Raw genomic sequence first — 24,220 nt, forward strand, 5'->3', positions numbered from 1 at the left:
AGAATAAGGGTCTTATAATATTAAACTTTTAAATAATAGCTTTATTGATGTGTTATTTACATGCCATAAAACTTACCCTTTTAAAGTGTGCAATGCAGTGGTTTTAAGTGTATTCACAGAGTTGTGCAACCATTACCACTGTCTAATTCTAGAATAAAATTTTAAAGACAGTTTTTCTGTGTTTGTTTTCCTGTTATGCCTTTTCTTTCCACTTGATACACAAAAATTGATGTATCTTGACAGAAATTTTTTTTTACTGTTTTCTAAAAGTTTTCAAATGTTGAACTAAAAGACCAAGATGGTCATAAGTGAAAAGGGTATGAAGTATAATTAGGATACTTAAAATGAAAATTCTTGTTTGATAAAATAAAGTGAACTATTTTTTACTTTAGCATATATCCTTTGTTGAAGCTTTTATGTTGAGTGTTGGAATAAATTGTCGGTCATATGCAAAACTATGTCTACTTCTTAAAACTTGAATTGAGGAAGGAAATGCTTTGTACCAACATGGCAAATACTTCATTATAATAAGAACATTTCTGTTTCTTCCTCTCATACTACTTTGTTCATTGTACTGTATCTGTCTCTGAGATGTAGAAACTCTTTAGGGAACTGCTTTGATTTTTTTTGTGTGTGTGTATGCATTGAAGCAACATAAGCAGTGTTTACAGTGTTTTGATAAAGCAAATTTTTAATAAAATTGTTTTAATCTCATAATTTCAAGTCAGTTTTCAAAATTATTAGTGACCATATGATACTGTTTTTCTGTTCTCTTAATTGGAGCTTATAAACTCTTATTAAATGCAGATATGTCTGCTCAGACAGAACATATGGTTTATTCATAGTGTGTTAAAGAGTTGAGAGGATTAGTTTGCACTACATTGAAAACGCAGTTGCATATAAATACAACTGAGTTTTGGTCTAAACCCCTAATTCAAAATGGCCCAGAGAAAGGTCTGCCAATGGGTAGAGGGAAATGAGGCACCTTTTCATTTTTTAGGATATAGAACAACGCTTTATAAAAATGGGTTTTTTGATATCAACAGATACAAATTATTTTTCAATGTTTTCTACAAAGTATTATATGTAACAGTGCTAATGATTATATATAATATGTTTCCTCATTGTTTTACTTATTTCTAACAGGAAAAGTAGCCATCAAAAAAGAAGACTTGTGTAACCACAGTGGCAGAGAAACTTGGTTTTCACTACAGCCTATTGATTCCAATTCAGAGGTTCAGGTAAATATTAAGGATTAAGTGATGGAAGAGATTGTTACACACAGAAAATGAGTGGAAAACGAACTAATTATAGTAGTTCATTTAGAGAGAGCTTATCATACCTTATTTTAAATTCTGGCACCAAATATTATAGACCTCTGAAGTAACATATAACTGGAAGGAAATGCCTCGCCACATGAAATCAAGAATGATGTACGTGTATGTGCACGCGTATGTGTTTGGGGGGGTTATATTAGGAGGACATTTTTTTTTCCTTCCATAGTTCTTTTATTTGGGTCACAGTATCAAATTACTAATTTTTTTAGATGGGGAAACGGTTTTAATGGAAAAGATATGTTTTATTAACTCTGAGGAGAATCCTTAGAAGTCTGTGATTTATTTCCTCTGCTCCGACCAGGATGCTCTCTTTACTCTCTAATACACTAGACTTGGGAAAATGTTATTCATTCAAACCATGCCTGAGCCCACCATGCAGAGCTTTCATTCCCATACCCACCCTTCCTTTTGTTCATCTTTCGTTTTATTTGAAAGGGTATCGTTACTTATTTTAAAGCTCTTCTTTCCTTTTGCCAAAATAAGAGATCTTAAAGATTCTGTGTGTGAATAAAGATGTATGTTTAGCCATGTAGCTTAACTTTTGTATTTGTTTCTGAAAAGTCTGAGTTACTCTTAGAAATTATTTCTATCTAAAGGGAATCCTTTTTTTGTAACCCTATTTATTTATGAAATATGATAAGGATTGTGAAACCATTTCCCAAGGGCATAACTGCAAGCAGAATTCTTCTCTAAAAGAAGTTATAATTTGCCACTGTGACTCAAACAGAAGTTTTAGGCAAGAAAAAAGTACTGCACACACACCCACAGGTATTTGCAAATAAAGTGCCTGTGTCTGTTTCCTCATAACCTCTCAAGCATTCTGTTTGATTAAATTCTCAAAAAATTAAGTATTTGTTTGCTAAGACCCCTTCTTAAGTACAAAATATAATTGAAACTTCTCCTGTTTTTCCACCCTACCCCATTTTAATGTTCTTTTCTTTCCATTTGACAATAACTTTTATTCTTATCCCAGTTATACTGTATGGTAAATGATCCAGGTGAGAGGCAATGTGATGAAGTGGAAAGGGTTTTAAAGTAGAAGTCTAAAAATTGAGGTCCTAATTTTCATATGTGGTTATTCTACGGACCTTGAATTTTATTTCTATAAAATGGGAATGAAAGTTGCCATGTTGACTCATATGATTGTGAGAATTAAATGAAATACCTTTAAGAGTATTTTGAAAGCTGTTAATAGTTACACAAATGTAAAATGTCTGTTTACCACCAGTCAGTCAGGTGTCCATTTCCTTAATACGCCTTTACCAAAAGGCAGACATGAAAGTTTTGAAGTGCTAGTTTTTCTTTTTAATAGTTTTAACAAAAAAGAAAGATAAGAAAAGGCTTTGAGAATTTGGTCTAAAATGAAGTTTGAGGATTATTTTAAGATGTAGTTTATTAAAGTCCATTCTTTTTCTTGTGGCCAGTGTTACTTACTAAAGGATTTAAGGGACCCAGCTCTCCAAAGTTAGAAATTTCTATAGAATACTCTTTATATAATTATTGGAGATGGTATTAGAGATCAGTACTGGGTAACAGGCTTTTTATTTGATTGTATGTATAAAACTCATGGCTGAAACACAAAAATCTGCAAACAGCATTTAACCGTTAGATATCATGACATTTTTTATTTGCTACGAATTATTTTCATAACCATGAGTTTTTAACCTTTACAGTTCTTTTGTCTTAAATGATAGTTGATTTGTAAGGTCTACTCACTATTTAAAATAAATTTTAGAAGGAAGAGTACTTTAGGGGATGGGAGGTGGTGCATGACACTTACAACATTAATGTGGTACATTGGGAATATTGTTTCGCTCCAAAGCTGATCTAGGAATATTAAATCAGCGTCGTGAGTCTAAAAAAGATAGAAAAGCAGCCTGATTCATACAAATCCTATTTTGTTAATGAATTTGTTCACTTGCATAAGTTTTATAAAATTTCATAAAAATATCATGGAAATAAGAGCAGTTGGTGGAGCCATGGGAGAAAGCTGTGAGACAGATTGAGTTCAGCAGGAATTTAATAATTACTATTAGTAATTAGAACAGCATATATCTAGCACAGTACTAAGGACTTAATATATTTTATCTCACTTAATCTTCAGATTAGCATTATGAGGTGTAAGTAGCATTACCTCCATTTTATAGATGTGGAAAATGGATTCATAGACATTAAATGACATCTGCAAAGTCACAAAACTATTAAGTGATGGAACCATCATTCCCATAAAGAGCATGTCTGATTCTAAAACTCCTAACTACGGTGCTTTACTACCTTTCACTATTCTGTACTGTTGGTCATAAAAAGGCTTCAACATAGATTATTAAGAGAATCACTTAGGAAAATCTGAGCTTACAGCTTTACAGAAGCTTACCCAAATTAGCTCAAAGAAAAAGGGAGGGACATTAGGAAGTTCCTGGGAAGCTCCTTGGAGTATAATTACAAGAATTTCAGTATGGCCAGTGAGAGCTAGAAAGTTGTCAGGCATTTACATAGGAGCTGCATCCTAAGTGGAGATCAGGTTTCTTACTATAATAGACTAGATACAGTTTGCATAGAATTATTTTTGAAAAGACTTCAATTTCTTATAAAATGAACTAAAATAATGGGTGGTTTGTTTGTTTTTGGTTGACCACCACATAAAATAGCTGGCTTGCGTTTAGCACCACGGTGAATGAAAAATACATACTGTATCTTTAAAGTGTAGACTTCTCAACACAGCAGTAGATACTGCAGGAAGCACATAGGATTGAGACCCACTGATTCCTTTCCCCCTACTCATATGCTCATTGTGCTCCTTGAGTGTAAGTGCTCACTGTTTAAATAGTCTTTTTCTTCTTTCCCTTTTATTTTGTAAAGTGAATAGTTAATGTTTTCTCTCTATTTTTCGCTCTAATTTTTTTTTTTTTTTTTTGGCTGCGTTGGGTTCTCGTTGCTGCGCGCAGACCTGTCTGGTTGTGGCGAGCGGGGGCCACTCCTCGCTGCGATGTGCAGGTCTCTCATTGCAGGGGCCTCTTGTTGCAGAGCACAGGTTCTAGGCACGCGGGCTTCAGTAGTTGTGGCTCGCGGGCTCTAGAGCGCAGACTCAGTAGTTGTGGTGCACGGCCCCAGCCGCTCCGAGGCATGTGGGATCTTCCCAGGCCAGGGCCCGAACCCGTGTCCCCTGCATTGGCAGGCAGACTCCCAGCCACTGTGCCACCAGGGAAGCCCCTGCTCTAATTTTAATAACTATTCACTTTGCAAAATGAAGGGGAAAGAAAAAAAACGTTGTTTAATGATGAGATTCCATGGTATTCTTTTTGTATGTCTTACGAGACTAACATGTCTCTCCCTTCTGCTTCTCTCTATAAATCCACCCTCATTTCTTGTTGATAGCTGAACAATGCCACGTCTGTCTTTGAGCCTACTTGAGCATACGGCCAGCCCTCTCACCCTCTTAAGCTCTGACTCAGTTCTCTGCCACAATTGAGAGAGAAAATCTGGCAGACTTGGGTCAGATGCCCACTGCAGTCTAATTTGATATGATTGGGGATTGAAGTTTTGGGGCGTTGTCCCCTAAGAAAGGGATTTAGGTAGAGGAAATGATTGGTATTTCTACTTCAGAGATGTTTGATTCCCTAGCTATAATTGGCATTTGTACCCAAAAGAGTTGCTAAATTATCGTTGTCTGAGGATCTTCAACTGTGACATGAGAACTTCAGTATATAGGATTCCCTTCAGTTCTAAAGTTCTAGGGAAGTAACATGTAGAAACATAATTTAGCCTTCAGATGAAAGGATTCCATAGTAGTAAGATGGGTTTTATACCAAAACAGTGCAAAAATTGCTAAGAACACTAACCTCTTACCTTGAATTGTTTCCCAGATGCTTTATTATTGCTGTGAATGCTAATTGTTTTCAGTTTTCTTTTCAAACATTCAAGACAATATTAATAATATTTCATGAGTGTGTTTTGCGACACTTTTTTTTTCCTTTTCTTTTTGTTTTGTTTTGCAGCGTTCCCCTGTGGCTTGAACTATTCTTTTCTCAACCCACTCTAATCTGCCTTCAAACCCCACAGTGGGTTGGAGGGAGAGCGTAGACAGCTCTCACTAATGTTACGCATGACACTGTGTTAAGTCTAGTGGACATTTTTTAGTCCTCCTCTTACATGGTCTTTCAGCAACTTTTGATACTGTTGACTGCTCCCTCTTTTTCAAAGCATTTTCTTCCTTAAGTTTGTGGTCCTGGTTATCATCCTATTTTGCTTGGTGTTCTTTCTCTGTATTCTTTGCCACGTAAACGAGGTTAATATGAGTTGTGTCGGTGCCCCTTCCTATAAATCTTCTTTCGGCTTAGGTCATCTGCAGCCATGCTTTTAGCTGTTTGGTCCTGGAACTCACAATAACTTCAAGTATTTTTCCTTTCTTTATTTTTTAGGTACTATGATAAAAAGTATGCCTTCATATAAGACTGATTAAGCCAAATCTCTCATATGGAGAAGTTGGTGCTCTCATTAATTAAGGGTGTTCGTCTCACACAACCTGTACAAGCAGTAAATCCAGATGCAATATCAATCACATCCTTTTGATGTAATTACTTAGTTACTAAGTCTTTTTACCAACAAGCTTATCTTGAATTTCTGGATCCTGCCATAAGTTATTGATTGTTTTATAGGTTGTGTTTTTTTTGGTGTGTGTGGGCTGGTAGTATGGCCTCTGCCCTTGTTTAAAACAAGCAAGCATTTTAAAAAATCCAAAGATTATAGCTAATAATGCATAAATCAAGGGGTTTTTTTACCTGCTCAATTAAGACATAATGAGTATAAAGGTATCTTAAAAACTTCATTTGTAAATTTATAAACATGAAATAATAAAGGAATGAGCCATTCTAGATCATAATAAATATTTCTTTAAAGAGAAAACAAATCCATCCATAAACAGAAGGTATTAAGTAAAACCTTTATTTTTTCATCAGATAGGCAGTTGTGTCCAAAATGATTTATAGAATTAATTACTGTATATAAAAGCATCCATCAGAAATCTAGAAGTTTCCTTCATATGAAGAAAAATTTTCATCTGTTGAAATATACTTGAGTTCTGTGGAATGGTTGTTAAAATTTAATTTAATGGTCGTTTAAATTAATTAATGTTGATAAAACAAAAAAATGTTTAGACTCAGGAAGTTTTTAAGTGCGTGCATTGTGTTTTGCCCAAATACCTATATTCATTTGAATTTCCCAAATTGTATGCAGAAATTCACATATCTTCTAAATGGTACCAAGACTATACATTACTATAAAATTAAAATAATCACAGAATTTTCTATGTGAAATTTTTGTAGCAGTAACTGAAATAAAGTTAGAATATAAACCTTCAGACAGTAATAAGTTCCTAGATATGCTGCCTAATACAGATTAATGTGATATAATTGCTTATATGAACCTAATATAATTAGTGGTATGAAATATATATAGAATAATACCTTTTAAGTATTTGATTTATTTTTAAATTTTGTCACTACTTTGTCACTGAACCTCCCCTAGGAGGTTGGATAATAAGAAAGCTGTTGTGGACCGAATCACATTGCATGTTTATCACCAAATATAGTTCCATGCCAGCATCTTACAGTTACCTCTTTGTAAGTAATGTCCCTGTTTTTTTTTAGTTGCTTTACGATTTTCTCTTTATTTATTTATTTTTCTTTTTATCTTTCTCTTTATATTTTGTTTTCATCAGTTTTACTATGCTGCACCTACGTGTGATTTTCTTTTTATCCTACTTGGGTGTTCCTAGGGGCTCTTGATGACTGTGCCTTGATGTCTTTCCTCAGTTTAGGAAAATTCCAGGCAATTATCTCTTCAGCTTTTTTTTTTCCCCTGTTCGTTCTTTCTCCTCTCTTCTGGGACTTCAGTTACATGAGTAATAGACCATTTTACTATGTCTCATATGTCTCTTATACTCCCTCCCTCTCTGACTAACCTATCTCCTATTTCACCAATCCTCTTTTCAGCTGTGGCTAATCTGTTAAATACGTGTTCATTTTGGTTATTTTATTGTTTAATTCTAAATTTTTCATTTGACATATTTTATACTTTACAGGTATTTGCTGAGTTTTTCATTTTGTTTTCTATTTCAAAAAAAGAAAAATCTGTCTGTTAACTCCAACATCTGTGTCTCCTGGGAATCTGCTGCTCTTTGTCAGTTTTTGATTTTTTGGTTTTTGTGTTTGTGGGGGGTGGGTTGGTGTGTGGTCTTAGGGCATGCTTTGTAATTTTTGATGGAATGCTGGACATTGAAATATGAACTATTTTAGAGATAACTTGAAACTCTGGATGATATTTTTTTCTTCCTCCAGGAAAGATTTACTTTAGCTTTTGGCATGTGGTTAGGCTGGAGGCCAATCACTTTAATCCAGTTAGGGATTTGGCTGATTCTAGGCTAAGTTTTACTCTTTGTAAAGGCTGATCTATGTTGTTCACCCTTTGTACTCAAGCATAGGCCTTCAAAGGTTCCTACAGAAAGCCTGGGTGTTTATGAGAGCCACTCTATCTTGGTGGGCCCTGGGCTCCCATTTTTATCATGCCCAGTGTGAGATTGTGGAAAGTTTTGAGTAAGCTTTCCAGCCTCTCAAGCCACTGCTGAAGTTAGGGAGTCCTTTTCAGTAAGCTTCTTTGGATGCTCTACCGGCAACTTCTGTTTATATCTCATTGGCCAGAACTGTATCTTATGGCCATCCTTAGCCACTATCCCTGGCTTCAAGGGAAACTAGGAAATGTTTTGCTGAACTCTCCTCCCTACCCCACAAATAAACTTGTTTTGCTACAATCTAAATCTATAAAATGGTGACAAATGCAAGTAAAACTGAACTGTCAGGTGAACATAGTAAGGAATACTAAATTTTTCTTAAATGTTTTCAAATTTGGGTTTCTAACACTAAAAAGTAGCTTCAAATAATTTTTAAAACTTCTTGTTCATTTTTCTTTATTAGAAAGCAAAACACAATGGTAGTAGAAACTTACAAAATCTAGATGAACAAAAGAAAACAATTTGAAATCCTACCAACCAAAGATAAGTTCTATCAATGTTTTGGTAGATAGCCTTGTAGTAATTTTATATAGTAATATATATAGTATGTTTTATTTTTATAAATTAATACTGTATTATACACCCTCTTTTGTGACTTGTTCCTTCTACTAAGTATCATGTGTATATTTCCATGTTAAAGTATATAATGAGGTAGTGTTTTATAGTTTAGAAATTATAATTTCCTTAATTTAACTCGTAATGCTTTTTAATTTTAGTGTTCCACCCTTATAGTATGTGTCTTGTGTCTGCTTGTTCTCTCCCCACTCTTTTCTTGACCAGGTTAATACGTAATTATGTTATTGTTGACTAATGCCAACGGGATGTTCTGTTTAACAGCCAGGGGGAGTAATGAACATATTAGGTAGGCTCTGACTCTGATAATGATTCCTGGTAGAACCCCATTAAATACCTTCTGATTTCTAGTCTTGAGTTGATACAGTGCTGTGATTTTTAATTGTGAATGAAATTATTATACTTTTTTCCTACTCTATATTAAGTTTATATTGTTTTAAAAATAGATTAGATCCTAGACATTTTCTGAGAAACAGTTGGGAGTGCCTTGTTAGTATACGGTTTCTACCATAAAATACATACATGTTAAAATGGTACAACTGCTTTGAGATGTAAATGTTGGTGCAGTTGGCTAGGCTCGCTCATTTGTCAAGTGACACAGATGCTGGTGTGACAGCAAATATGATTCAAAATTCTGGTTGAGTAATATTATAAATTACTACATATCATGAACCTTCTTGAGGTCACTCTTGAATAGTAGGGGTTGTGAATATTAAATGCTGGACTAATGAAAGACCTATTTTATAAATTATGTATGGTTTTATAAATATTTGTGTCTAGATTTTTAGTGGAAGGTTGGCTAGATATAGTTCCAATTCCACCTAACTGCTAATTTTATGACAGCTATTACCTTTGTTTTTTAGAGCTTAGCTTTCTCATGCAGACTTTTGTGTTGAGATCCATCAGTGTTTATTGCTCATCTATCTAACCCTGAGATTTGTAGTTAGTGGACCTCAGACTCACTCTTGTATAAAATATGCCCATTAAAAATAGGCTGATGCAGGTTAGATTTCTGTGTATGTCTGAAAGGGGTTGTTCCAAAGAGGAACAGTGACTAGATAATAAACTTTCCTATCTCTGATGAAATAACTTATATCAGTAGTCCCTGGATATCACACCCCTGAAATCTCCACTTGGCAGTGTGGCAGTTTGTCTTGTCAGCTGGGTGGAGGTAATCCAACCCTGATTCTTAACCAGTTCAGAATTGCTCATAACCATTTTAGAATTGCTCATCACCAGTGGCAGGGTAGAAATATCAAGCTCTAGATTATATTGTTCCTAAGCCTTTGTTTCTTGAGAAGTTGATGGTTTGCTTTAAACTTATACCACTGAATTTTTTTAAATCCATTTATTAATGGCTGTTTAAGAAAGTAGTCCTTTATTTTCATTTTTAGTATCCCATTTTTTCATCGTGCTCTTGGCCATATATTGTTATCTTTTATTTATTGTCCGCCCAACTAGATTGCGAGTTCTTATAAGCAGTGACTTTGTTTTATACTTCTTTGGATTCCTACCCACTCCCACAGTGCCTCCTAAAATGTAGTAGATATTCCATACATCTTAATTATTTGAGAAAAGTAAGTGTTGGCAAATTGAATCTTACTAGCTTTAACTTAGTTTTATTGTTTTAGAATTGTATGATTTCTCTGCCTTTTAATGATACTGTCTCTATACTTATCTTCTCTGGAAAAAACATTCTACATCTTGTAATTTGCTAAATTCAAAATTTCCTAAAACATAAGTTTTATCTTTCTTTTTGATTCATGATAATTGAGATAAATATTTGTTGAACTGGGCATAAAATTCTTAAATTTAATACCACGTGTGATAGAAGCATTTGACTGCTTATTTTTCAGATTTTGATCTACATTGTTGGTTATTAGTCATTTAACAAGTATTTAATGGAGACAAAGCCATGTGCTAAGGATCACTAGTATTTAGTTAGTGAATAACTAAATATTATGGCTGCCATTTGAAAAAGTACATACCTTTAATTAATATTTTATCTGTAAAATAGACTTCTCAGTTTGTAATTTTTTTTTCATTATAGGGTAAAGTTCACCTTGAATTAAAACTGAATGAACTGATAACAGAAAATGGAACTGTGTGCCAGCAGCTTGTTGTACAGTAAGCATATTTCTTTTACCAAAGTCAACTAGATATAATTCTCCATTTTGTATTCTTTGAATTTTAAGCCAACTCCTTATTTTAAATACTTTAGAAATTTTTTTCAGAAATGAACTCTGGCTATGCCATTCCTTTATTAATTTGTTTTCCACTTTATTTTCTCACATCTAGTCTACTCAGATTACATATGATAAGTCATTAATTCATTCAACCAGTATTTATGTAATGCGTGTTACATGATAGATATAGGATCACAGATAAATGTGTCTAACCACCTAGCAGCAACGAGTCGGAAAAGTTTCCCAGTAGAGGGCCTCTAGAAACTCTAGATATAACACAGCAGAGCATTAGGGACCTTGGGGCTAAAACTAAATGTGTACCTTGAGATGACCAGTATTGATTCTCACCTACTTTGAATTCCTTTTTTCCCCTTTTCTCTCAACTTATCTTTATCACCCCGACTCTAATCTTCTAACTGTTCTGGAAATCTGTTTCAGCCCAATCCTCCACCTTTTCCCTCTCACCCAAACCTTTCCTCTGTGTTGTCAACAAACAATGGGATATCCCTGACTTCTGAATGTTTTCTCTCTTTGTCTTAAGTGATACGTGACTATCCCCTGCAGTACTGTTTCCTCTCCTGCCTTCTCAGTCTGAGGCTGTGTGTTCTACCATACCCGTATGCCTTAGAGCCAGGGAGTGGGGTCACTATTGCTCTCCTACCTCTGCTCCAGACTACAATTTATTCTCCTAATTATGAACACCCCAGATCCTTTGAGGTGTTCTCTCTCTCTGTAAATATACATCTTGATATTTATATGCTTATATATATACATAAAATACTATATATAATATTACTCAATTTTTTCTGAACTCTTTTAAAGAAGGTTGCACATAGTATGATCCTTAATATATCCACGTGTATTTCCTAAGAAAAGGGATATTCTCTTAAATATAATATTTAAATGTCCTTTAGTACAGTTACCAAATTCAGGAAATTTAACATTGTTACAATAAAAGTATAATCTGTAGTTTTTATATTTCAATACTTTAATCTACAGTTACAATATTTCACTTTTGTCAACTGTTCCAATACTGTCCTTTAAGACACTTTTTTTTCTCTCCAAGAAAGGATACAGTTCAAGATGATGTATTATATTCAGTTGTCATGTCTCTCATCTCCTTAACCTGTACTTTTAGCTATTCTTTGTCTTTCATGGTAGTGACGTTTTTGAAGAATACAGGCCAGTTGTTTTTTCACATGTTCCTCAATTTGGATTTACCTACTAAAAACAGGATTTGTTTACAATTTTTCCCCCTAGACTGAGAGTATATAGTGAAAGTATTTGGATTACTCTCTGCCCTGCTCAGTTCAGTTATGCTGTACATTTGAAATACAGTTAATTAGATTGATTTGGTTTGCATTTAGTTTAATGTTGTTTTCCCCCATCCTTGTTGGTTTACTTTTATTTTACTGAATATGTAGAATATCAGGATGACTTCAAAAGTCAGAACTATACCAAAAGGCATTACTCAGAGATGTGTTCAGTCCCCTCTCTTTTTATCCAGCTCTAGGCAACCATGATCTGATTTCTCTCCTTATAGTTTTCATCTTTTCCAAAATATCATATGAACAGATCTATATAATATATAGTCTCTTGTGTCTTTTACTTAGCATGCTTTTGAGATTCATCCACATTATGTATCAGGAGTTCATCCTTTTTTAGTTATTATTTTCTTTGTTTCTTGCCATAACTTGGTAGATACTGTTGTCCTCGTTTTACAGATGACAAAGCGATGCACAGATTGGTTAAATAAGCCCAGGTTCGTACAGGGAGAGTAGAGCCTGGATTTGAACTCTGGCAGTTTGATGTTTTTTTTTTTAAATTTTGAGATAGTCATAGATTTGCAAGAAATTGCAAAGTGCAGAGATTCTTCACTTAGTTTCCTTCAGTGGTTACATCTTACATAACTATAAATACAGTATAAAAACCGGAAAATTGACATTGTATAGTGACAGGGTATCATTTTATCACGTGTAGATTTGTGTAACCACCACCACAATCAAGATACAAAACTATTTTATCACTGTAAATATTTCCCTCATGCTACCCCTTTATAGTCACACCCACTCCTTCCCCACCCCCATCCCTAATCTTTTGCAACCTCTAATCTGTCTCCGTATCTAAAATTTTGTCATTTCAAAAGTCTTATGTAAATGGACTCTTAATAGTTTGTGACTTTTTGAGATTGGCTTTTTTTCACTCAGATCCAGCCAGTTGTGCACAAGTTTCTTAAAGATTGAATACAGTTGCGTCACTTTTTAAAATCTGTTTTGCCAATTTCTGTCTTTTATTTAGTGAATTTATACATTTACTTATAATATAATTACGGATATGTTAGGCTTAGGTCCACCATTTTATTTTTTGTTTTCTGTCCCCTCTGTTTTCTTTTTCCTGTGGGTTACTTGAACATGTTTAGAATTACATTTTGATTTATCTATAGTGTTTTTTTAATCTATAGTGTATCTCTTTGTATAGTTTTTTTAGTGGTTGCTTTAGGTATTACATTGTACATGTGTAACTTGTAGTCTACTGGTGTTGACATTTTAGCGGTTAGAATAAAATGTAGAAACCTTACCTTTTAATCCTCCACCATTTGTAATATAATTGTGTTAATTATTTCCTGTGCAACAGTGAAAACCACATCAAAGTGTTATAATTTTTCTTTCAGTTATTAACACAGTTTAGAAAAGAAGAGAATTCTAGGTCTATTGTATTTACTCATATTTTTGCTCTTTCCATATTCTTTCCTTCCTGTCATTTCAGGATCCCTTCTTTTATCAATCACTGTCTTTATGTGTAGAGAATTTCCTCTTACCACTGTTTTTAGGATAGGTCTACTGGTGACACATTCTTTTAGTTTTTCTTCATCTGAGAATGTCTTGATTTTTTTCTTGATTCCTGAAGGATATTTTCACTGGATATAGAATTCTTGGTTGATAGTCCCTTTTTTTTTTTTTTTTTCAGCACATGAAAAATGTACCACTTCCTCTGGCCTCCATGGTTTTTTTTTTTTTTGGTGTGTGGTACGCAGGCCTCTCACTGTTGTGGCCTCTCCCGTTGCGGAGCACAGGCTCCGGACGCGCAGGCTCAGCGGCCATGGCTCACGGGCCTAGCCGCTCCACAGCATGTGGAATCTTCCCGGACCGGGGCACGAACCCATGTCCCCTGCATTGGCAGGCGGACTCTCAACCACTGCGCCACCAGGGAAGCCCAAGCCTCCATGATTTTTAATGAGAAATGCCTGCTTGATAAATTGAACTCATTATTATAAAATAACCCTCTTTATTCTAATATTGGTAATATTCTTTGTTGCAAAATCTACTTTGATATTAATATAGCCACTCTGGCTGCCTGGCTGGCTGGTTTACTTGCCTTCTTCCTTTTTTTCATGTTTCTAAATTTAATATTACAAGATTTTTAATCTAACTTTGATTTTATACTGGTATCTCTTTCCTCTAACATTGAAAATCTTAATCCCTAACTTTACATAAATACTTAACAACATAATTATTTATTTACCTTATCTTCGAAGATATAGACAATAGATTCAAAATAATAATACCAGTATTACCACTGATAATTAGGTTACTGAATGAAGTTTTAGAGGTCTTGCTGCTGTTTGTTCTAAGAATATAGAAGATATCGCTAAGGATATAGAATCAAATACTGTGCTCTAGTCCTTTGAACTAATTCCCTTTTTTGTGTGTGTGGTTTCTCAGGTTTGTTTTTGTTTACTTTTTAAGGGCTATTTCTTAAGTTTAATCTTACTTTTGAAATGTAAAAGTTTTCTATGTTGCCAAGCTCAAAACTATATAAAAGTATCTTTGAACAAGTCCATTCCCAGTCCTCTACCCTACTAACTCCTATATTTAAAAGTTTTGGCCTTTCTTTCCAGTATTTTTACAAGTATAAGCAAATAAATATATGCACATGTATAAATAAAAATTAAAATATATTCGTGGGCTTCCCTGGTGGCGCAGTGCTTGGGAGTCCGCCTGCCGATGCAGGGGACTCAGGTTCGTGCCCCAGTCCGGGAGGATCCCACATGCCGCGGAGCGGCTGGGCCCGTGAGCCATGGCCGCTGAGCCTGTTGTGTCCGGAGCCTGTGTTCCGCAACGGGAGAGGCCACAACAGTGAGAGGCCCACGTACCGCAAAAAAAAAATATATATATATATATATATTCGTGTTTCTCACTCCTTTCTTACACTTATAGAGTTCTGTAACTTCCTCTTTTTTCAGTTAAGAATATATCCTGAAGATCACTCCATATCAGAGTAATTAGAGAATAGAGATTTACCTCATTCTTTTTGACAACTACATAAAATTCCATCCTATAGATACTATAATTCATTCAGCTAGACCCTTGCTAATGGACATTTGGTTTGTTATTACCCATTAAATCAGCTTTCTTTTAATTAGTATGGTTTATATTTTTCCACTTTTTTTACTTTTAACTTAATTTTATCTTATATTTAAAGGAGTCTTAAAGTCTGTATAATTTTTTTGTCCTATCTGAAAATCTCTGCTTTTTAATTGGCATGCTTAGGCCATTTACATATCTATGTAAGGTGTCTGTTACTCTGTCTTCATGTTTACTAATCTTTTCTTCTGCCATATCTAATCTTCTGTTAATGCCACTCAGTGTGTTTTTCATGTCAAACCTTGTAGACTTTCAAAATTTAATGTCTTCTGTGTCTTTACCAAACATATGAAACATAGTTATAATAACTATTTTCATGTCCTTGTCTACTAATTCTATCAACTGTGTCATTTCTGGATCAGTTACTACTGATTTGTTTTTCTTTTTCATCATGGGTTGTATTTTCTTTTTTTTTTTTTTTTTTTTTTGTTGTTGTTGTTTTGCAGTATGCGGGCCTCTCACTGTTGTGGCCTCTCCCGTTGAGGAGCACAGGCTCTGGAGGCACAGGCTCCGTGGCCATGGCTCACGGGCCCAGCCGCTCCGCGGCATGTGGGATCTTCCTGGACCGGGGCACGAACCCGTATCCCCTGCATCGGCAGGCGGACTCTAAACCACTGAGCCACCAGGGAAGCCCGGTTGTATTTTCTTGATTCTTTGTGTTCCTGATTATTTTCTATTGGTTGCTAGATATTGTGAAGTTGCTAGATATTTTTTTATTCCTATGAATATACTTGAAGACTTAGTTACTTGGAAATAGTTTGATTCATTTGTGGTTTGCTTATAAGCTTTGTTAGATGGAACAAGAGTGGCCTTTAGTCTGGGACTAATATTTTCCCACTACTGAGGCAGCACCCATAATTACCAGCTTTTTACTGTGGCCCATGCGATCTCTTGTTAGTCATTTGTGGGCTTCTGGAATTGTTCCCTCTGCTCTTTTCTAATGGTTCTTTCCCCAGCCTCAGATAGTTTCCTCACATGTATATGTTTATCAGCACTCAGCTGGAGACTCCGGTTATGGGTGGGTCAGGGAGCCAGTTCTTTTGTAGCTCTCTGGAGGTTTCTTTCTCTCTGTGCAGCTGTCTTTCCTCCAGTACTGTGCCCTGGGAACTCTAGTCACTTTGGCCTTCCCCAGCTGACAGCCCTTTCTTTCTTCTCAGGGAGACCATCTAACAGTAGGCTGGGACAGTTAGAGGGCTCACTTTGTTTATTCCCCCATCAGAGATCACTGTCCTGAGCTGCTGATACTACCCTTTTTTTTTTTTTTTTAAGTGTTTGAGGTGGGAGGATATATCTGTTCCCTGTTACTCCCTGTACTACGTACTCCTGTATGTAGAAGTTAATATTTGTCTTTTAGTTAAAAAAAAAAAATCCAAGGAAAACAATCAGATCATTCTGTATTATAAACAAGTCTGGACTAAACTTATTTTCCTTTGTAATTCCTAAAAAATGTGTCAATATCAAATACGTTATGTGTCATATATAAATAAAATACAAGATAATTTAGCATACTAAGTTTATTTTAGCATTCATTTTCAGCTTATCCATGGTTTATGACGTGAAATTGCTTGATTTACCAATTAGAAGAATAGTTGTATCCTAGGTAATTAGGAAAATATTTCATAACATACGTAGCAGATAAAATAATCTGTATTTAATAATACTACTTGTGTGTCAGAAAACCCAATTTTTATACTTAGATTTAAAAATTAAGAGTACTTCTGATTATTTTTATAGACTCACACTTTTGGATTATGGGTATTTTTTTTTGGTTTGTGGGTATTCTTATAGAAGTGTTTGTATACTGAACAGCATTTTTCTCTTTTTTTAAATAAATTTATTTATTTTATTTATTTATTATTTTTCACTACGTTGGGTCTTCATTACTGTTCATGGGCTTTCTCTAGTTGCAGCGAGCGGGGGCTACTCTTCATTGCGGTGAGTGGGCTTCTCATTGCAGTGGCTTCTCTTGTTGAAGAGCATGGGCTCTAGGCACGTGGGCTTCAGTAGTTGCAGCACGCAGGCTCAGTAGTTGTGGCGCGCGGGCTTAGTTGCTCCGCGGCATGTGGGATCTTCCCGGACCAGGGCTCAAACCCGTGTCCCCTGCTTTGGCAGGCAGGTTCTTAACCACTGCGCCACCAGGAAAGTCCCCATTATTCTCATTTTTTTAAAATTTTATTTTAAAAAACATATTTATTTATTTGTTTGTTTATTTTTGGCTGTGTTGTGTCTTTGTTGCTGTGCGCGGGCTTTCTCTAGTTGCGGTGAGCGGGGGCTACTCTTCATTGCAGTGCACGGGCTTCTCATTGCGTTGGCTTCTCTTGTTGCGGAGCACGGGCTCTAGGTGCGCGGGCTTGAGCAGTTGTGGCACGTGGGCTTCGAGTAGTTGTGGCACGCGGGCTCCATAGTTGTGGTTCGTGAGCTCTAGAGCGCAGGCTCAGTAGCTGTGGTGCACAGGCTTAGTTGCTCTGCAGCATCTTCCCGGACCAGGGCTCGAACCCGTGTCCCCGGCAGTGGCAGGTGGATTCTTAACCACTGTGCAACCAGGGAAGTCCTCTCAGTGTTTTTATACCTCATAAAATTGTAGTGAATTTTTATGATTAAGATTTTACATAATTAGTGTTTACATGAGATAAATTTGGTATTAGAAGGAAAGTAATACAGTATATTCAGGCACAGTGGGACTGTAGGAGGACTTAAATTTTAGAAGTGGGGTTAAGAAAGTAGAAGTTGAGTCTCGGCCCACTTCTTACAAGTTGTATTAGCCTTATTTTGTTACTTTCTCACGTAAGCTTTTTGAGCCTTACTTTCTTCTTTAAAATGGCATGATGATACCCTTCTTAAAGGCAGTTGTGAGAGTTTGATGCATTTTGTGAAAATAAATAGTAAACTGCAAATACTATATCAAAATCGGGTATCATTTTGAGGTTTAGCCTGAGAAGTGTAAATTTCAAACAGTATGTACAGTGGGAAAATTTGACTGTACCCAGGCCTGACATTAATAATCAGAATTGTTATCTTGGCCTGTACTTTCTTCGGTTAGTTTCAGAAATTTTTTAAATTTGATTTTTGATACCCAATTTAATAGAAATGAGTCATATTATCATTTCTTTCTTTACTCGGCAGCACACCATTTGCACCTCACCCACGTATATGATCTGTGGGTTGTGGAGAGAAATTAGGATGTTGCTCGATAGCCCACATCTTTCAACAAAGAATACTTTTCACTAACACTCATGAGTTTCTTGTAGGCACTGGGAAATGCACACCCTTAGATGCTAAACTAAATTCGTGAACTCAATAAAGAGAAAATTTGAGGAGCAGGTCATTCAGTCAGATTCTGTGTTCTCTGTAAATACCAATGACTGTTGTCATGGAGTGGATGAGATGACCTTGGTTTTTATGGTCTAAAACTTCTTCTACAGAATGATGCAGGAGCTGTTACTGAGAGTCAGAATAAGAGGCTGCAGAACTGTATGTGGCTTGCCCTTTATTTATGAATCAGATTTTAAGTGGAAACCACAGCTGTTTCCTTGTTTCTCATTCATGCTTTAGCAGAGGATATGATGCCACAGATTTGACTTGGTTTGTAGTGTCTCCTTTAAGGTTCACACAGCTTTCTTTTCCTTTTTAGAAGCCACAGTAGTTTTAATGTTATTATCAAACCACAGCGTGTACCTTGTTGGATAGACCTTGTGTATATCCAAATATTATTTGGTAGTCTCAGTACTGACTGTGGTGGTCTAGTCCTATTTGGAAATACAGCAAAAGTAAACAAATGCATATGTACATATGTTTGGATAGGTGGTATGTAGGCATACAACTTCAGACATGTGGAAAACAATTTTAACCCTTTGAATGTATTAATTCGTATTTAGAGATAATGTTTTAGGTTGTTTAACTTGAATATAAATGTTTTATGTTGTTTAACTTGAATATAATAATGTTAATTTTTCTTTATTCTTCCTTAGTGTCAAGGCATGCCATGGGTTGCCTCTCATAAATGGACAAAGCTGTGACCCTTATGCAACAGTTTCTCTTGTGGGCCCTTCTAGGTAATGTTTATTGAATTAGTATTAGATTTTTAAGTTTTAAAGTTTAACAGTTACAAAATTAAAGTTCTAAGAGAACTTGCTAAATAGCTGTTTATGACACAAAGTAACGAATGCTTTGAAAGAAAAATCTTCGGTTAGTTCTATTATTCACTTTCAAACAACCAACTCCTATTTTTATGAAAAAAAGTGAGTGCCATTTCCAATCTGTCAGACTCAGGCTATGGGGAGCAACCTGTGTTTTATAGTAGTTAAAATGTACTTAAAAACATAAACCTGACCGTCATTCATCATCAGCCTTCCTAGTTTCAAACGTCTTAGATTTTATTGCAGGTAGAATCCTGTTTTAATAAATGCTAGCTCAAAATAGCAAAGGAATTTCTATATTTTTATCTGGAAAACAACTCAGGACTAAAAATACCTTTTTTGCTCATGGCATTTGTGCTGTACAGAGAGAATTCCAAGCTGTAGACAAACTGCTGAAGTACCAGAACATGGTGAAGTGCACTGTATCATTGATTTTAATTACTTATGATAATTTATGGAAAATCTATCACACTTTGTAGTATTTTCTGTTTTATAATTTCATTATGGTTTCTTTCAGAGCCTGACTAGTCTGAAATTTGTCTACAACTTGAAGGTTTAGAATCAGGAAACAAAGAGCATACTATTCCCTCTACACAAACACATGTATATACACATAGACATTCACTGCTTCTTCCCAACCGCAAGCTATGTATTCTTATTTCTTAGAAAATCACCAGTAAGTCACTTTGAAAAATGTATTTGTCCCTATGTATGTAAAGCACCATGCCTGGTACTTACTGGGTTCTCAAACAATAGTATCCTATTATTATTATAGATGGTTTTTTATTTAAAAATATAAACCTGACCTGTTTGCTAAACGCAGATGCTCAATCCTATAACATTCATACTATCAGAGGGATTGAGTTTTGTGTGTTAAAAATGTTTAATCTAGTGGAGCTATTTTTGGTTTTGGTTTTGGTTTATAATCAATACCTGATAGATGCTTTAGTGTAACTGCTTAGTAATGTACAGATAGAAATTATTTGGCTTGTGAATTTGTTTTAAAAAGTCACTGTTGGTTTTGATATTGTACTGTCATTTGGAGGATGTTACCATTGGCGGAGGCTGGGGAAAGGTTACATGGGACTTCCCTGTACATTTCTTTGCAACCTCCTCTCAATCTGTAATTATTTCAAAATAAAAAGTTTTTAAAAAAAGCCACATTGTGGGGCTTCCCTGGTGGCGCAGTGGTTGAGCGTCCGCCTGCTGATGCAGGGGACACGGGTTCGTGCCCCGGTCCGGGAAGATCCCACATGCTGCGGAGTGGCTGGGTCTGGGAGCCATGGCCGCTGAGCCTGCGCGTCCGGAGCCTGTGCTCCGCAATGGGAGAGGCCACAACAGTGAGAGGCTCAAGTACCGCAAAAAAAAAAAAAAAAAAAGCCACATTGTGGCTGAAGCCCAAGAAGTAAACTAAGAATGCTTTTCGTGTTCCTCTGGTATTTTTCAGCATAGATAAAGGTACCCTGAATCTCACTGTCTTCCTTCTACCATTTATTTTGAGTTGCTTATATAATAGAATGTGTTATTAAAAACCCCTGAAGTAAGCTTGGCAGTCAATCTAGTATAACCATAGAATAATACAAGCTTGGCATATATCAGGTATACAAAATTTGTGTATTCTTTGATTTGAGGTTTTAGAGACACCTCAGTTTTTTTCCCCCAAGTAATATTTAAAGCTACTGCCTTCCCCGAGTCATCTTAACAGTTAAACAGAAAGAGGTCAGGCTCCCTGGTTGGAAATAGCATGTTTTATAATTGTGTACTATTAAGTTCTACAAGGTAAAACTCTACCACATTGGAACAGGAATGACCAAAAGAAGACAAAAGTAAAGAAGAAAACAAGCAATCCGCAGTTTAATGAAATCTTTTATTTTGAGGTAACATTTTGTTTTATTTAAATGTTAACATTTAATATTGAATGCTGATTTACTTCTTTTTTCAAATTCTGGCCATAGTCATAATTTTATTAACTAATGCAACTAAGCATTTCTAAGCAGTAGAACCACAGTGTAACACAGTAGAGGCCCAGTGCATAAAACAAATAATGGCAGAGCTCTGATTGATTTGAGGATGGGGAGGTCTAGGACCACACCTACTCTTCAGTCATCCTCAATATCACAACCCCCTTCACACAGAACCCTACCTTATCCAGCCCCTGACCTAACATGCAGTGGCCCCAGGACTCTTGTGCAGAATATTATTTGAAAACCACTAGTTAAATAAGCACGATATCACTTGGTAGATCTGGGTTCTGGTCCCAAATCACTACATGGGAGACTCAAATTTCTTATCTTGTAAAAGGATAATTTTGTAAGAGAAAACAGTAGCATCCCTACCTAACTGAGAGTTTTTAGGAGGTTCAAATGTGAAAATGCTTTGAGACTACAAAGTATTATATGACTAAGGCCTTACTATTAAGTTCTTTTTAGCTAAATCACTCTATGGACACATGCTTATTTTCATAGAGAACTTCAGCTGCCTTGAAGTTGCCCAAAATACAGTGCTTTGGAGTTCTTTACTGTGGAGCATTTGTTAAATAAATCCTTTTTCATATTATTAGAAAACTATAGGAAAAAAACAAAAATAATCAAACTCTATTCTAAAAGAGTGTGTTCTACCCATAGAATACGTTGCAGTTGAGATTACCATGTAGGGAAGATTTGAAAAAAAGAGTTACATTTTGTGCTTTTCCTTCTTTCTGTGTGTGTGTTTCTTGGTGTTTCAAAGTGAAAAGAGCGAGGGCACATCTAGCCCTGCCTGATTACTGTGCTTCAATAAGGGAACACAGTTGAAGAAATGCCAAGATGGAAGTAGGAGGAATCGTGGGGGGTGGGGGCAAGGAAGAAAGAAAACAAAAGAAAGTGCGCCAGTGTGAGACGCCCCATTTCCCGGCTCAGGACTTGCTCAGTTCAGTTGTTCTGTACTTACAAATGGCTGTTACATCTAGCCTGGAGAAAACCAAGAAGGGGCGACTTGCAGCAGCAAGCAGATGGTCCTTTGACAGTCAAGACCTGACCTCTTTGCTATATGCAAGCATACGTATTAGGCCTTGAACCATTCATTCAAAGGGCCCTTTGTTGAGTTGATTATAAAGATAAAAGTCCAATCTCTGTGCTCTAGTGAGAGCAGGAGACCCAAAGCGTACACATGCGTGCATACACTCAGCAGTAAAATGCAGTAGTAGATACTGGGTAGCTCTGCCCTAGGTGAGTTAAGCCAGAGGAAAGAGTATGAGAGAAGGAACATTTTGAGCAGAGACAGAGAGACAGAAAAGCATAAAGTTATGTCCAAAGAGTAGCAAGTAGTGATTTGACTAAAAGGGAATAATGGGAACTAAGCTTAAAAAGATAAGTGTAGGACCAACTAATGAAAGGCCTTGAGAGCCAGGCTGAAGTGCTGTGTTAGCCATTGAATGTTTTTGAACCTGGAAGTAATGAGTAATGCACTGTTTTGGGAAGAATTAACCGTGATCTGTGGGACAGATGGCTGAGAGAGAGAACAGAGATCCAGAGACTGTTGTAGCTTAGGTGTTTTTTTAAAAAAGGAAAAAGCAGAAAGTGGGGGCCTCTGATTCAAGAGAGTAATATGGAAATGAGAGGAAGAGATGGATGAGAAAGAAACTGCAGATGGCAAGATAAAAAATTGGTTACAGAAGAAGAGAGAAAATGAGGAGTCAAATGTCTTCATGATTTCACATCTGGAAAAAACAGAAAAGTTAAGGAGGAAAACATAAGTGGTTCAGTTTGGGGCATAATGAGCTTGAACTCAGATATGTAAAATCCTCCCGTGGGAAGTTCATGACCGAGATGGGTGATGGTTGTAGATAAAGAATCAAGAATTGCTTACAGCAAGTCAGGAAAGAAAGCCACGGAAGCAGAGGTGTACAATAAAGGAGAAAAGTGAAGAAGGTTGGTTCTGCCACATATTAGGTATTCGACTTTGAGTATGTCTCTTAATTTCTGTACTTCAGCTTCCTCATTTTCAAGATGAGGATAATAAATCTAGCCCTGCCTGCTTCAGAGCAGTGTTCTGATGAATAAAAGAGATAATGGATGTGAAAGCACTTTGTACAGCACTGTGCAGCTCTTAGAGCGAAATAAAATATAAAACCCTGGAGAAAACCATATTTATAGGTTCTGAGGAAGAAGTAACAGAGGAAGAAGCAAAGAGAGCAGAAGGTGGCCAGGATAGTGCTGGGTAAACTCAAAGACCAGAGCAGCTCTGGGAGAAGGGAGTCTGGTTGTATGGTCACTGGTCCAGATAAAGGGGTCAAGGAAGGTGAGAGCTAAGAATGTCATCACCAGACTTGATGAGTAAGAGAGGGGTTTGGGGAGGGTGATCTGTGAGGAAGCCAGATTATAAGGAGTTACTGTAGTGAGTGGGTGGTGAGGAAGTGGAGGCTGTAAGGATGGGTAAGAGTTTTGAGATATCTGTCTGTGAAAGGAAAGAGATAGGAAGACCATAATTTAAGGGGAGAGTTTTTCTTAGACTTGTGAGGTGAACAGTCTGGTCAAGAAAGCTGTAATTAAAATAGATCGAATGCTTGCTGCGTGTTTACTGCATGCTTATTACTGCATACTGTGTGGGGACGGAGCAGTCTTAGAAAAGAGGAGGATCATCTCATCTTGTTTGGAAGAGGATGAGAACACTCATCCAGTAAACAGGCCTGTGTGGGAACGGACATGTTCAGGTGGACAGCAGTTGAGGAAGTTCCTGCCAACGGCCTTGATGTTTTTGGTAAAAATGTGAGAAGGAAGTGTACGGGTGGCATTGGTATCTTGAGAAATGTGGGAAGGTCTTCAGACAGTTCCTAGCCTATGCAGCTTCCCTGAAATAGAACACTTTTACTCTGAGTCACCAAGAGATTACATATGAGCCAGAGAAACCAGTGTTGCCATAGATTGAGTTGATAAGGAAGGGTATGGAGGTAAGGTTGATTTTGATTTTTTTTTGCCACCTTATTCTTGCCATTCTGCTACTTCCATAGCTGTTTTTGTAT

At 36.2% G+C, this 24,220-nt stretch overlaps 1 protein-coding gene across 3 annotated transcripts in view; it reads left to right on the forward strand.

Moving 5' to 3' along the window:
- The window catches only part of RASA2 (RAS p21 protein activator 2), a gene marked incomplete at its 5' end in the record, with an annotated part of 109,507 nt that overhangs the window by 37,640 nt on the left and 47,647 nt on the right, over positions 1–24,220 (forward strand). For all 3 annotated transcript variants that reach the window (XM_079704496.1, XM_079704495.1, XM_079704497.1), the window contains 4 exons: positions 1,147–1,241; positions 10,526–10,602; positions 19,054–19,137; positions 21,026–21,098. In XM_079704496.1, the coding sequence (XP_079560622.1) occupies positions 1,147–1,241; positions 10,526–10,602; positions 19,054–19,137; positions 21,026–21,098 (329 nt within the window). The remainder of the gene's footprint in view (positions 1–1,146; positions 1,242–10,525; positions 10,603–19,053; positions 19,138–21,025; positions 21,099–24,220) is intronic.

This window comes from Hyperoodon ampullatus, assembly GCF_949752795.1.
Source record: "Hyperoodon ampullatus genome assembly, chromosome: 5".
NCBI lineage: Eukaryota > Metazoa > Chordata > Mammalia > Artiodactyla > Ziphiidae > Hyperoodon > Hyperoodon ampullatus.